A 16,534-nucleotide genomic window follows, 5' to 3' on the forward strand; every position below is an offset into this window, starting at 1 on the left:
ATTTTTTTCTATAGTTCTATATAATGTCTGTTTTTACTGGTTATATCCAAAATCCACTACAAATCTGCTGATAAAGCTCAGCATAAACCTAACTGTTTCATAGCACTTGTTCCATTTCAGATGTGGAGAACTGCCTCCTTGCCATCGGCCTTGTTATAGGTATTTTAAAAATAGAGCCAACAACTTTCCCATCCATATTCTTTAATATGAACGAACTATCTATCCTGAATTGTTTTGATAATCTCAGATGCCCCCTTATCAATCAAACCACAACCCCCAGAGACTTAGTGTGCATTTAAACTGAGAGAGGATGTAGTAACTGTTGCAAGATTTATAAAGTTGTTAACACTTCCATACTACAAGACTTATGGATGACACAACAGATCTTACACTAATGAAAAATTTCAGCTAATGGAATATGTGAATTTGTATTCCTCCAGAAGTCTGACTGATCTTGTGGTGTTCTTCATATTCTTACAATATAAACTTCTGAGGCAGGAATTGGGATTTTGTTCTCTCTTCGTACAGGACCTCATAAATGAAATCCTAATGGGTGGCTTAGAATACCATCAGCATTTACGTAATAACTTGTATACTTCAGTACTTATTAACATTAAAGTAATATTTATACACAGGTAAAGTAGCATTTATATGCAGTGTGCAACACTACTAGTTGATTATCATCAAGATATCAAATGCTATATTTTTTCACTATAAGCAAAACATTCAGTTTGATTCCAATCTTGCTTAAAATTTGCATGGATAAACTCAACTAACTGCTCTTAATTCTGAAATAAGCTTGTGAGAATCAAAGAATAATCAAGCTCTTTGAACTTAAGTTTTATTTATATATTTATTTGAAATCTTCATTTGAATGTCTGGAGAACAATCATTCATAGTTTTTATCAGCTTAGTAACAAATGTATCATTTATATGAGAAATAAATTCTAATTCTATTTCCAATTTTTTAATGTATTCTCTTTCTTGTACAGATTCACAGACTGTTTTCTGCAAAAAAATACAAACAGTAATAACCAGGATATGGTATGACTGTTCCTATGGAATTTGTTCTAAGGCATTAAAATTGATTGTGTTCCTTGTCTTTTATTTCACATATATGCTAATCATAATGAGTTTTACAAAATGTTGTTTAGCTTTTATTTATTATATCAGTTAGAATTCATAACCTCCAAGCCCTCCCAACTGGTATTACTGGGAAAAGTATAATCATCAGTGTTTTCTGAGAAGGTGTAATTGGCTTTGAATCGAAGCAGCAGGAATTTTTGCGAGCAGTATTTTTTTTTTTTTTTAATATACTCAGGCTTCCAAAGAGTTTTTACAGCTGCATATACTGCAGCATAGATTTTGTGACTCTTCACTGAGATTTTTAAACCTTCCTGTTTAACATGACATTCATTCTCGCTCTGAGCTTATTGTCAGGGACCATGTCAAGAAAAGTTTTATCAAGATCACTTGCAGAACTATTTGTGGAAAACAGAGAGTAACCTGTACCTGCAACAGTCTTAGCATTACAGAAACCAGAACAGGTGATCACAGAAAGATTTCTCCCAGTTAGGGAGATCTCCAAATAGCAGAATGCCAGAGTAAGCACTGGTACTCAGCAACTCCCTGTAGCCGCTACCAGGCATGACCTGTAGAAAAAAGGTGTACATAGGCGTCAGTAAGTCCCACTGGTCTTCAGTGATAACTTATAGATACTGGAAGTACAGGTTAGAGTAAGTCTATGAGGCTGCTAATTTTTGCTAGAGGATCAGCTGACCTAACTTCACAAAGCTATAATATAAAGACAGCTAAAAGTATCATGTCACACATTCCCGCCTCTCTTCCAATTACGTTATATGGAAATCCTAATGCACAATATAAAAGCTATTCTCAACTTGCAAAATAAATCCAGAGCAATAAAGATTTATCCTCAACATTTTCTGCCCCAGTATTTCCTATGCTTTGTTTTGCTGGTAGGATTTCAATTCAAAACAGTAAGTCGTGCATCTCATTCAATACTTCAACTGGCCTTCTAGCTGTATCCACAACATACATTCATGCATCTGTTTGATGGCAAATGTGAAATTTTGCACATGAAAACAGGCTGAGAATTTAGCTTATATATTTAGTTTATAAGAAATGGAAACAGTCTCATTAAGTCTGTTTACCATTTTATTTACCATCTCCAGGTTCAGCAGATTCATTGGTCTTCTGAGAACACTATTTCAAAATTTAATCTTTACTTGGATGCTGTTTCCTAGTTCACAGTAGGAGAGCAAACAGAGCATGGCAATACACAGAAAAAAATGGGAGGCAAACACCTGCTGGAAAGAAATGTTCACAGGGAAGTACAGAGGACAAACAACTCTGTTGGAAGCATCCACTGGATATTATTAATCTTGGAGTAAGTGACTGGTAAGGAGGAGCAGTACAGCTGATGCTCCTCAGTCTCCGGCCTTTCAAAAAGAGAGCCATGAATGAGAAAGGTGTACCTGGACTGCAGAGATCAATGGAGAGATGAAACAATCTGCTTCTCCTGAGTACAGTGACAGAACTTGGGTCAGCTGATTCTTCCTTTCTGTTTGTGAGAACCAGGCATTGCATAGAGGTCATTTAAATGCATGGTCCCTAGTACACAATGGGAATGTAAAACCACTAACACATACCCTCTAGGGTTCCCTGATTTTCCTTGGTCTAAAAGAGGATAGAAACTCTTAGAAGAGAAAGCAGAACTGAGAAATTTGCCAAGGCTTTTTAGTAGTATTTTACTCCAAGGTATGATTTCTTAATTGTTATTTCTCTGTTCAGACATCCTCAAGGTATTGTTAAAGACTTTTGCAGTTACAGGTGAATAAACAAGTTTAAGTGGGAGAATAAAAGAAATAAAACCAAAAAAAAGACCAATTTTTGGGACAAACACAAACCCTCTGGCTCATTCTCCTCTTAATTACACTAATCCTACAGCAGACAAAATGCCAGTACTTAAAGTGGAATTGCTTTTTTAATCAAGAAAAGACTCATTCTCAGAGTGTCCAGACACCCTCCTGTGCTTTTTGGAAAACTGAATACAAACTATACATCTTGTTCCTTGTTCAATAATGGACAAAATACAACTCTTCATAATGAAGACCTCTGCAACCTCACACACATTAAAAAAAGTTGGTGACATAGCAGTTTGGGCTCATCTTCCATAAGAATCTATCCATAATTTTGACCAAAATATCTTATATCTTCTTGTGAACTTTGGGAAAGCTCTATTAAAAAAATTTAATAGTGCAATTCAACTGGATTGAAGACAGAAATACTATGAAGAGGCATTTCTATTCTCCAGATCCCAAAGTAGTGGTAGTATTAACAGTTGGACTTGATGACCTTAAAGGTCTTTTCCAGCCTAAATGATTCTATTCCAGAAGTGCTAGCTATTTCCATTCTGTTCATTCGCTTTCACTGACCATGTGCATTCAAAGAAGCATCAGGCCAAAATTCCATTCTCAGTGGTTATTAACATTTGATTACAACTTTTTCTGGTTTTAAACAAATCTTTTTAGCAGCTCATTAAGCTTATAGATAAAAGATGCAAAACAGTCAAGTTATAAATCCCTGCCATACATCACAGATGATTATAAATCAAAGCTGACAACAACAAAACCCCAAACTTCTATTGTGAGCCAACAAAAATCATTAAACTAAACTAAAAAAGGGATCTAAATTATTTCATAAATTCAAGAAGAAAAAGAAGAAACATGCAGCCAGCAACACTACCAGTGTCACAATTAGTACAAGTATTAAAAAGAAGGATGATACTAGATAGAAAGCAAATCCCATTCACAAAAAAGAAATCACCTATGAATCCTGATTATAAATTTTCACCACGATTGTCTTTTCTTCCTGTCCCTATAATGGATTTCTAAGCTAAAAAAGAGTTTAGAAATTGGCTGCCTCAGCAGTCAGAGGTGATTGAAGGTCCTACTTGGGGGCAGAATAAATCAGTAGATAACCAGGGAAGTGTCCTTGACTCTCTTTCCTTCTGCATACACTTCTTCATTTTCCCCCTTTTTAATGGGACATAAAAAGGACATTAATTAGAATCAAAGGCCATGAAGAATCACAATTATTTGTAAATTATTATATTCAATAGCAGTAGATTAGCTATCAATTAAAAAATTCCACCTGCTTTGTACCTTAAGCTAAACAGGATAGGGAAAGGTAAGAGTTTTTGTAGGTTTCAAAACCCAGGTCACTGAATTAAGCTTCCTGGGTTTCACCACAGGATTCATAACCCCCTCAGTTTCATTTTACTGCCAAGATTTTTTTTAAGCTCTTCTCACATAATAGGCTCAATTTTCCCTGCTCATCCTACCTTTTCTCTGCACTGGTATTCTCAAGGTAAATACAACAGATGAACTGCAGAAATACTAAGCGTTCTACCAGTTTTCAGCTGAAAATAAGCCAAAAATAAGAAATAATGAGAATATACCATAAATAGGTCACTAATTGGTATGTTTCTCTAACAAAGCTATACTTTTCAATACACTGAATGCAGTGGACTTTATTTCTACAGCTGTGTCATCAGAATAAGCCCTAAACTTCTTGGCAAACCTAAGAGACCTGAAGCCAAAACTACTGCACTGCATTAATCCTCTGACTAGCTTATAATACACAAGAGAGATTGCTGAGTGAACACTCAAATGATATACTGACATTTTCAAAGGGATATAACAATCTCAAGTTTCTTCCCAGGAGGAGTTTGGTCAAAGTATGAAGATACCGTTTAAAATATTTACTCTGGCTTTACCAGAATTTATCAAATGCTTACTCAGAATGTTAAGGGCAGTGGTATGTAGTGATAAGCCTGCAGCCTCTTTGTGTACAAAATGTACACATTTCAAGCAAGCAAATGAGAGAGAATGTTAGCCAAATTCACTGTACAGTTTTACAGGACATAACAATACAGTGCAAACTCAGATTCCTGTATTCTTTATGAGACATCAAATACTCTTTGTTTAGATCAGTAAAGCAAGAACATTCAAACAAAATGTGTAAGGCACAGATGAAATGGCAAAGGAAGATTTTTTGCTTTTTTCAGTAGTCTCAGATTAATTATTCATGTTTTAATAAACTCACCGAAATCAAAGGGACATACTAGAGATAATGATGCTGTTTGGCACAAGTAGTATGGTACTGGCTCCTCAGTTCAAAGAACTAGATGGTCTGGTGCCTGCCTCAAACCAGCAATTTAACCTGGCATGATTTAGCTAACTGCACACTTAAAGAGGAAGGTGAGAATATATAAAAACCTATACCTTTATTGAGAAATGTATCCACTTCATTTCTGATGGAGTGGATGAAGGCTATTCACTAAAAATGCACAAACATACCCAGTCTTTGTTATCCCAAAGTGCCCCTTCTGCCTGCTGTTCACTTGCCTCAGACAGGCACACTCCTGGCATCAGTCCACTGTATGATGGAAAAGGTTCCTCTCTCTGTGCTCCATGATTTCTGCCTGTTTATTGTCTGAGTATATGAATGCAGGTCAGAAGGAAGAACTGTGGCCTGAAGTCCAGAGGTTTTGAAAAAGACAATGATTCAAAAATTCACTTCACGACCTGTTAAATAATATGCTTGAATTCACAGCTACACAAGGAAGGAGAGGAGAAATTCATAAAAAAAAAAAGATAATTTATCCTCCAGAAGGGAACACAATTAAGGCTGAACTGGTCATAAATAAGATACATTAAATTTGAAATATAGCAAGAGTGAAGCTTAGTTTCACAAGCTGCTCAGAAATTCTTCCCTTCCCACTTTTTATTTTACATTTAAAGGCTTGCTGCTCACAAGATTTCTTTGACTTTTTTCTTCCCCACCAAGGTGCCTTGTGTCAAAGGGAACTTAATTAGAAATTGCTGAGTACCATTTCAGCTGAACCTGAAAATCCCTGTCTGCAGGGGTGGAAACCGAGTCACAGAAGGTTCAACTTTGGCATTACCCAGATATGGCCTCAGTTGTGAACTTCAACAGATTTTCAAATCCATTAAAAATTTTGCCAACTTGCAGAATGTTTGCTGATTACACAGTTTGTTACATAGGTTTACTTCAGTTCTCCTGGCCACTATTAGCAAACATTCCCCTTATCTGTCATATGGAGCTAGAATATTTTCTTTCATTTTACATATTGTCTCATACGGAATGAGACAATAAAAATACTTGCAGTAAATCTGTTTTCCATCTCTGATAGTGCCTGCTTATTAGTATTTCTTCAGAAATAGAATAATTTATCTGCAGTCTTTGATTGGTTGTTTATGCATTCCACATTTGAACAAAGCAAAATATTAAGGACCTGACCTGAAGCCTGCCTACTGAAGTGAGTAGGAGTCTTCCTGTTGTTGAGACCAGGCCCTCAAGGATATCTGGCTACTACAGAACTATCACAGTGAGAAAAAGTAATTGCTCTAAGCAAATCAGGCTGAACGTACCGCATTAATAACCTAGTATTTAATTTTGTGAATTTCCCGGACTTACTGCATTAATAACCTAGTATTTAATTTTGTGAATTTCCTGGAAGGAAAAGACCTCAAAATACACAAAATTCTCTAGATGCCAATTATTCCCTCTGCTTTTTCAGCTACAGGAGATAACTGGAAATGGAAAAATATTGAAAATGAGTCACTTGGGATTAAGTCATTCCATCAGGAACATTTGCCAGCAAATTTTGCAGAAAGCCAAAGTTTAAAGATACGTAGTAAGAGTGACTTGTGAAACTGTAAATTCTAGTGCTACTGTCATTATTAGGATGTGTCAAATTACAATAGGGAATTTACATATATTTCTTTATCATATTTAGTTTTATCATTAGAAGAACAATAGTCACTAAAATCACCAGAAAAGAGATGAAAACATATGAAAAGCCTCACTGAATTTCCTGGAATTTAATTTATTTCTGCGAATACACACATTAATTAACCTATTTGTTTAGGCAAAGCAAATGCAGTCTTTCAGTTTCAAATTACTCCTAGAGGGAATTTGCTCTGAATCTACAATGTTTTTTGCATGCGCAATCTTATATCTGCACAAAAAAAGTGGCATGACCATTTTCTGAAACCAAAAAGACCATTTTGGTTAAAAACCCAATATTGCTTTTCCTCTCAGGGTCTACTAGGCCATAACGACAAAGTTGAACAGATTCCTAAATAGAAGATAATTTCCTCTTAAAAGGGGGGGAAAATCTGGTGAATATAAATTTATTTCTAAGTGCCATTGAAGTAACCCTGAATATTAGATTGCTAAAAAAGGATTACTAATGATTAGCATGAGTTCACTTTCAGTACTGCCTCTGGAGTGATGTGAGAAGTAGTCCATAACCACTGCGGATGAAAGGCCTATTAAAGAGCTGGATCTGACTTCCACAACAGGAACTGGACAGATGAATACTTTCTCAGACTGAACCGAGAATCATTTCCATCAAGTAAACAGAGACACCTTGTACCTGCGTTCTCACAGAGCTTTACAGGAGGGACCAGACCAAAGTCTTCAATTATCACCCTTTCAACAATCAGCTACCATTTCATATAGCTTGTTAGCATACAGAACAGATAGCAAGCTTTATCCATGTTGAACTGCCCAAACTGTGATTAAGCCCACAGCAATGTGTTGCCTTGCTTCTGGCAGGCTGCTACATCCATTGATTTCACTTGAGAAAAGTTACAGTAGAAAAGGAGGAAGCTGGACTGGTGCCCATAACCCTCTTCAGCACAGTTAAAACACTTTGGCCTACATTTTCAGGCACATACAGCCTCAACCTATATGTACACAGAACTGGAGAAGACTGTACAAATCAGGGTTTGTATTGCAGGGCTTGTGAGCATGCACTCAACAGCATTCATGCCAGATTAATCATGCATGTGCAAAATAGATATAACAAGAGTCATGGATTTATGTATAAAAATATTTGGACGTGAGCAAATCTTAACTGAGAAAGAACAGAGGGAACAAGTAATCTACATTGCAACAGCAAAGCACATAAGGCTGACGCACTTGGCTTGTCATTGGTCTTGCAAATGAGAAACAGTCAAAAGAAAAGCGCAGTAGGGAGTTTCATTTGGAGTTCAGATTGTAAAATGTCTTTTACCGACAAGAATGGCAGAACTTCCAGTTAAATAAAGGCACTTTCATCTGTAATGCTGATGCTCTTTTAATTCTACCAAGAAGAGTCTCTTCCTTTTCCCCACCAAAGAGAATCTGATAGTCGCTCAGTGTCATTAATATCTCTACAAGACACACATAACTGCAAAATGATACAGAGAAAAAAGCAGAACATCTGTTCACTATGTCCTTTACTTCTGTCTCAGACACATCTTTCTAAGGACATGAACAATTATAATTTTATCATCTTTAACATCTTCCTCAAATTTCATTCCACTGCCTGTTGCAGCTGAGGTGTACTGGGCAATAACATTACAAGCTCTTTTTAATCCTGCTGTTATTTCAGCCCATATTGATTTATTATAGATCCTGAGCTGACAAGTGTAATATTTCCCGTTACAAATGTATTGTTACCAAAAACTCTGTCTCTAGCTTACTTTATATTCTGTTATTTCAGAATATAATCTGAATCTATTTAGGTCTCTAGAATATGAGTTTTTACAGTTTCTGCAACAAAATCCTTATGTTTGATTTTTAAGGTACATTTCAATTTTCAGGGATTTTAATAAAAAACATTTTTATTAATACGCTGTTTTCATAAAAAACAATAAACACTGGAACAGATTCCGTCTCTGTAAGAAGACAGATAACATCATACATGGTACCTTATCTCAGTTTGACCTTAATTCAAATAAACACTTTACTCAGAACAGTACATTTGCCACATGTTGAACATTAGGCATATGCCTAAGCCCCAGTGAAGATGAAATTCATAGGTTAACTGAGACGGAGATGTTCACAGCCATCAAATATAAAACATGTTAACAGAAAACATTATGGTAGATAAACTCCAATGCATCAGACAATGCACATCTAAAATAATAAAAGTTGAATTAATCCATTCTTGTGTCTTCTCATACCAAGAAAAAAATATAAATACCACAGACCACCTATAAAGACTTCAACTTAGTGTTTGTCACTGCTCTAAGGCAAACAAACTAGCATAAGTTATAAAGGATACGACAGAAAATACAGAAAACTATCTATAAATCAATGGTTTGCTATTACCAGCTACAGCTGTGGCCACCGTATTTCCAAAGAACACAACAGATGATATGAAATAATGATTTTTACAAACAAAAAACCATGAGGCACTACTATTGCATAATGAAAAAAAGAAAATAATATCCAGTGATACTGAAAGACAGCAAAACTGAACAGGTGGAATTAAAAGCATATTAATTCATGAAAGGGAAAAAAATTAACACAGTATACTGATCAATATCAGATATTACTGAGACCAGCATCACACAAAAGGAAATTAGTAATTGTATGGAAAATTACAATATCTGCATTTGAGACAGAGTTGAAAATACTGTAAAGGAGTATTGTCGTTATACTGGGTCGCAATCCAACTACTATGTGTATCAAGGAAAAAATTCTCATGTACAGAAATTATTCTATAAAATCATTAAGTTTTCATGTACCTGTTTCAAAAGTATTTAGTTTTGCCCCTTGTCAGATTTAACTTCACGAATTTGATCAAATATGAAAATTTCTGTGTAATTATCTACAGTTTTAAAATCAGTAATTAACCACAGTTTTAGTCTTTTTTTGGTGGCATCATAGATTCTATATAGTACCTTATACTTCAGGGAAATAACAGTTAAATTAAGTCATGACCTGATACGATGTTATGGTGCCACCTTGTGCTGTTGCATCAGAAGTGCCTCTAACAAGGAGACAAAAATTAGCCCTGGGGAAAAAAGGAAAGGAGACTGTTTCTATGCGATTGTGAGAAACTGCAAGAGATTCCAACACTGAGTCTGTTGACAAAGAGGAGCATGTAGTTATCGAATAACAAAAGAACATTCAGCATTTCAAGATTACATTAAAAGGGCATGAGAGAGCACAAAGAACTGCAGCAAAAAAACAACTGCCTTCCTCAATGCAGATCCAATTACAGACATATGAGTTAATTCCACTGAAGTCAGCAGAGTTACTGAAGATTAATATGGAAGTAATGAGGATCAGATTTTGACCTGCAGGCTGTTACAAATCTCGGCTGATGGTATTCCCTCAAAACAATTATAAACTAAAGTGTGTTAATAAATAACTTGGTTATTACTTACTTTTTGACACTGTTTTATTCACTTCCACTAGATCCTTTTTGTCCCTAAGGTGCTTTGAGTGTATATAAACTAGAGATAACACACACACACTTAGCTATTTTAATAGAGGCTTTAGGTAATAGGTTTAGGTTTTCCTTTTCCTTTGTACATTTTTGAAGGCAAATATAGAAATGTCCATTCATATTTAAGACCTTTTTTGCCAAACAAAATGTATGTCCTCTTGCTTTTAAGGCCAAATCCAAAATTGTTTTAAATCTAAATCTCTTTTACTGTTTCAGCTTCTTTCTAAATTGCCCGAGAGTTCCTTTTGAATAAGTAAGCCTGGCTGAAGAAACACTTGCTAGTGAATTTGTAAGATTCTGCCAATAATGCTACTGCAGAAATACACCAGGTTTTTTACCTCATAACATTATTTAAATTTGCAATGCATCATGCTGCACTCCTCCTCACTCAACACTCTTGCCATAACAAAAGTTTCAGTGGCAAGATATCCAACTACAGACAACTAAGAAACTGCTAATACAAAGCTTCTTTAGAAATCTACCCCCTACCTTTGCCTGCTGGTATCACAATTTACCTACTACTAGGTAGGATTATTTTGCTCCAGAAGCATTTAGAGTACATATCTCTTTCAAACTCCAGGAATATACTATGCTGCTCAGGTTTTTGTTACAGGAGATGAACATAAGTCAAAGAAATAAAGGGACTTAGGACAACTGCATACATTTGTACCTGCAATATTCTGCAATAATTCTCCTTTAACTGTGGACAGGAGTACTCCTTCACAGGGTGCTCCTGATTTCTTTTTCTCTTTGTTTCTCAGCTCAGATGGATGACTCCAGGGTTAAACATCTGACTGCAAGCCCAAGTGTCTCTTCAACTGCTTTGTGACGTTCAGGTCAGGGAGGACATAGGGAAACAACACACTGAGCACATTCCAAGGGAACTGAGGTCTTCCTTTAAGTGGGGAGGATGATCTAATTGTGGAATGACACACAGTGTCAGGAAGGAAAGAATTTTAGCTAATAGAAATTTTAAAACATAGAAAAAGAACACTGATGTCAAAGGGAACCGCCCTATGTCATCAGCACCAGATCCTTTTTGTCTGAATAATCTGATCCAGAATGTTGCAACTGGCATTTTACAATACATACTAATTGTGACAGAAAACCACATCTCACGAGGATTTCAAGGTCAAATGTGTGTCTTGAAAGAAACAAAAAACTATCAGGCTGACATTTCAATGAATAGGAAGTAATTTTAACATAACGTCTCTTAATGCCAACATCTCGCTAATTGTTTGAATCAACCAATACACCTAACTTAACCTGCTCAAAATGAAAAAGATTGAGGCTTGAATCTCTTCTTACTCAATCAGAACTGAATATCAGGATTGATTTATGCTAGTTTTACCTTGGGTAAGTAAATCGAAGGGAATTCAGGCTCTAATTCCTTTATCTAAACAGAAAGTAGGAGGAAGTATTAAAATACTACAAACATCACTGAATATGATCATTCTAAAAAATATTTTTAAAATAAATGTTATTACTAACATACAAGTTTCATTTTCACTATGCTATCTTAGGCAAGTGTGTCCTGTGTACCTTGAATATCCAAAATTTCCATCGACACTTTTAATGTACAACCATATTGCTAGATAAATATTTCTTCTTGATGCATGCTGTGTAACTCTGAACAGCAAGCTACATTGCAAGCTCACCATACATAAGAGGTTATGAGGTAGATAAATATCATAATCCTTACAGAAGTGGTAAAAAGATTCATTTCTCTACTTTAACAACTTTTTCGATAAGAGTAACACATTTCACCCTTTGAAAGATTTAACTTTACGGTAATTGGAATAATGACCGGAAAGGAAATTAGTATGTGCTTAGCCCAAAAATTCTCAAAGCACAACAGAATGCGTCAAAAGTTTTAATTGTGATGACTTTGATACAGAAGCCATGTAAGTGACAGAGCCCTTCTATTGACTGTTAGAACAGTAATACATATATGATTGTCTTCAGGCCCCAGTACCTAAACAATACTGGAATTAAAAAAAAGAAACCTAGCTGATTTCCAGCTGGAGAGGGAAGAGAAATATAGAGCTGCATTCATGCATTTTATGGGAAAGATTGCATAGCTGGTTTAGAAAGAAAATGTCTTTTCATGTCCTTAGTAGTAGTTCTGTGCTTCTTTAACTTCTTCATGAGTTACAGATGATTATATTCTTCTATTCAACATTATTTGCCCATAGAATGAGTAAAATGCAAGACCCCCTTTGAGAATAAGGACACAGTTTTAACATTTATCTTGGGAAGAAATGAATCATGTATGCAATTATCATATACAAAAGGCAAATATTTCAAGTTTCATAAGGACATGACAATCCATAAAATATTGGTTGAAGGTAAGCACCAAACCCAGCAACTGCCATTTCAGTGACTGAAAGGCAAACCTGGGATGTGGTTGTCTTCAACACTGGGAGCTTGATCTTGACTGCAGTTCTTTCACCTAAGGTAATTTCCATGCAAGATCCCCAGCTGTACAACACAGTGATAGAGGCATCTCATTATTTAAGGCCCATGCTTTCTTTCAATTGGAAAAGTTACCAAAGCTAATCTTTCTGTCAATCTTTTTTTTTTTTGCGCTTTTAAGAGCAGTATTAAATATTCATAAATATAAAAACTATGTGGAAATACCTTTAGTAATAGTCTGATTCTGCCTGTTTAAAAAAAAAGAAAAAAAAAAAAAAAGAAAAACCACAGCCCAACAACAACCATCTTTGCCAGAGTGTTTGGCCAGCAGTGAAAATAAAAATGTGACTGTTCCAAATATCCTGTAGATCACATGATGCTTCTGTCTCTTTCTGGATGAGAATTATTTCAGTACTTTCTGCTGAGTTCTAAGAAGCCATAATCAGAGGACAAAAGCCCTCAAAGTGCCTGAGATTCAGAAAGGCTGGACTGGCAAGTCATTTCTGATAACACTGGCTCACAGAAACATCTTCAGATTCTTATGTGGAAAGTACTGCAAAGGAAAGAAAAAGATTAAGAGATATAAACACATCTGTCATTATGCACAACATTTTCCTTAAAGTACAAAAAGGAAGGTGCTGTATAATGAATCTGAATCTCTTCTCTCACAGTCTCAGGAAGATTTAAACATTCTGGGAGAAATTTCCATCTTCTGAAAATGTTAACTCGGGGGCCAAACTCAGCACTGGCTTAAATCAAGTACAAGTTGACCTATTTATTGGATATACAGCAGAGCTAAAGGTTTCCCCATTGCACTTTTGCTATGGCACAGCATTTGGGTTCCTAAACAAGTGAAATTAGGCAGATAAATTTGTTTTGTCTTGCTAGGATCAAGAGATCCTGATTGTTATCTTCCTTCTATTTGCACTACGATACAGGCAAGCAGCATGCCTTATTACTGCCACCAGTTTTCAGAAAAACTCCTGAGCATCTTAGCAGGACAGTAAAAGAGAATTTAAAGAGGGCATCTTGAAAACTCACTTCCTCTAGGTAGTAATCTCTGTTCAATGTCATGACAGTATAAAGCATATTTTTTTCTTGACTGAAATCAGAAGAGATTATTATGTATTTTTGTATCTACATACTACAATTTTGATGGCTACACTGAAAGAAAACTTTAAAGGTCTGGAGTATTTGAGAGGCTGAAGAGTTCTGGATGTACAGTTTTTGGATTTTGTTTTACAAAAAGAATGTTCTAACATAATCACAGCTATTTGATTTGCATCAGGAATTCAGTGAAGGAAGCTCTGTGGTATGTATTTGGAGGAGATAAAATTTCATGTTCACAGTGGTCCCTAGGAACTTTGTATCTAGGAATTTATTCAATCTGGGTGACACTGAAAGATATGATGTATAGCAGTCTGGCATACTAGCCTAAGTATTATGAAAGAAAGTGTACAGTGATGCAAAGAGGTTAACAGCACTAAGGTTTTAGAAAAAAGAATTATAAACATCTTGTTCACAACTCAAGAAATGTCTAGAGCCCCGTATTAATCCAAACTCTTGAAAATTTAAGTCCCACATAGGCAATATCTAGGAACTAAAAAATCCACAGCATTGTATGTGAAAACATTTTAGGCCTGACTCCTCAAAAAAAAAATCCACCCAAATCCACTTCACTGGAATTCTATTTATTGGAAATTCTTTGCATTTCTATCAGAGTGTCATTTTGGCCGTTTGTGCTGGTTTTGGCTGGGATAGAGTTAATTTTCTTTATAGTAGCTAGTATGGGGCTATGTTTTGGATTTGTGCTGAAAACAGTGTTGATAACACACTGATGTTTTAGTTGTTGCTGCACTGGTCAAGGACTTTTCAGCTTCCCATGCTCTGCCAGGTGCAGAAGAAGCTGGGAGGGGACACAGCCAAGACAGTTGATCCAAACTGACCAAAGGGCTATTCCATACCATATGACATTATGCTCAGAATATAAAGCTGGGGAAGAAGGAGGAAGCGGGGTCATTCCGAGTGATGGCATTTGTCTTCCCAAGTAACCGTTACGCATGATGGAGCCCTGCTTTCCTGGAGATGGCTGAACACCTGCCTGCCCATGGGAAGGAGTGAAGGAATGCCTTGCTTTGCTTTGTTTGCGTGCACAGCTTTTGCTTTACCTATTAAACTGTCATTATCTCAACCCTCGAGTTTTCTTACTTTTACTCTTCTGATTCTCTTCCCCATCCCACCAGGGGGGAGTGAGTGAGCAGCTGTGTGGTGCTTGGTTGCCGACTGGGGCTAAACCACAACACCACTGGAGATGAAGCTTTTTACTAAGAAGCAGCTGAAATATTCTGTGAAAAATACTGACAAAATTATTGCCTTCCACTGTTTTCTTGCTAAGCATCTCTTGCCAATTTGTCATTAGCTCTAATTTTAGAACTAGATAATCTGCATTTTGGGACAGGTCTTCTAAGATGCACATTTCCTATAAGAGAGCTTCTTTTACTTCAGCTTTAGGTAGGACTGGAGTCAGGACATCAACTGTTATATGGTAAAGGCACACAAAGTTTTCAGAAATACTGCATTTCCAATGACATCTTTTTATTTAATCTGTTGTTTCTCTGTCTAGTTCTGGCAGCTCCCAGGTGTTACTAATGCCATATTCTTCTCAAACTCCATTTCAAATTGTTATAGTATGTTTCACCCTCAGGCATTCAAATAAGCTTACACTTCCAGGATGATTTATAAAACAATTTCCTGTGGAAAATGTAACCAGTCTTGTAGAACAGAACACTTGGCTAGTGCCAGTTCAGAGTGCTAATACTTCCATTATACTACAAGCAGCTTCTTAATGATAGCAATTTTGAGTGAAATAAACCTACTGGGATCAAATTTTCTGAACTAGCAACTGTCATTATCATTTACAGCTTACTCAAGCTTCTGGGATAACAGCCAAAAAGGTTTATATCTTCTTCCCTGGTCAATGATTAGCAGTGTCTTCTTCTAGTCTTAAAAAAATTCCTCAACCACAGCAGTCCAAATAAGGCAGACTTTACTGTGTCTTCATTTGCTTGACAGCAGTACAAAGCTTGCAAAGGCTGTCTGTAGGAGATTAAACCTACACAGGGTCATTAAGTAAAGGTTTGAGAAACAAGTGATGAGATAAGGAAAATCAGTCAATGTACAGTGGATGAACTTTAGCTCATACCATGTCAAAGCCTGGATCATGGTGCCAAAATTAATGCCTGCTGTATATATTAAGTATGCATGATAGTATGACAGCTTAAAAAAACCCAACATATTGAGTTGTGTGAAAGAAGTGCTTCAAAAATGGGGTGTACATTGTTATAGGAATCTGGCCTTCAAAGGTTTTTCACAAACAGGGTAAAGAAGGTATTCCTCCTCAGTAATTTCATACCTCATTTTAATGATGATATTTTACAGTTGGATAGTTCATATTATAAGAGTTCTCAATGTTTGTCAGAAGTGAGGTAAGCACTGGTCCCATGTAACAAAGCAGAGATAACAAAACGATCTATGGCTTAGCAGAGATCACCTGCTCAAGCAATGGCAGAGCCAGGGATAAAAGCTAACTGCCTTGCATCCTAAATTTCCTACTCTTACAATGTGAAGAAGTGGCTTTTGGTGGGGGGAAAAAGGCAAAAATAGGATAAAAATCCTTTATTACAAATAATAATCTGGAGTCTGGTAAGTTAGTTAACATTTTCAAAAGGATCACATACCAGGTGCCAGTATGGTACCCTAGGATCAGATACTCAGAAGTGCTGA

At 36.1% G+C, this 16,534-nt stretch overlaps 1 protein-coding gene across 7 annotated transcripts in view; it reads right to left on the minus strand.

Annotated features, from left to right (window-relative positions):
* Window positions 1-12,125: 12,125 nt before the first annotated feature.
* The window catches only part of CIB2 (calcium and integrin binding family member 2), a 55,095-nt gene continuing 50,686 nt past the window's right edge, over window positions 12,126-16,534 (minus strand). For 4 of the 7 annotated variants that reach the window (XM_072871431.1, XM_072871430.1, XM_072871432.1 and 1 more), the window contains one exon: window positions 12,126-13,304. In XM_072871431.1, coding sequence (XP_072727532.1) covers window positions 13,283-13,304 — 22 coding nt within the window. In that variant the 3' untranslated portion in view covers window positions 12,126-13,282. The remainder of the gene's footprint in view (window positions 13,305-16,534) is intronic. The other 3 variants (XM_072871437.1, XM_072871436.1, XM_072871435.1) reach the window with 2 other exon arrangements.

The sequence above is a fragment of the Ciconia boyciana genome, chromosome 8, assembly GCF_034638445.1.
Source record: "Ciconia boyciana chromosome 8, ASM3463844v1, whole genome shotgun sequence".
Taxonomy (NCBI): domain Eukaryota; kingdom Metazoa; phylum Chordata; class Aves; order Ciconiiformes; family Ciconiidae; genus Ciconia; species Ciconia boyciana.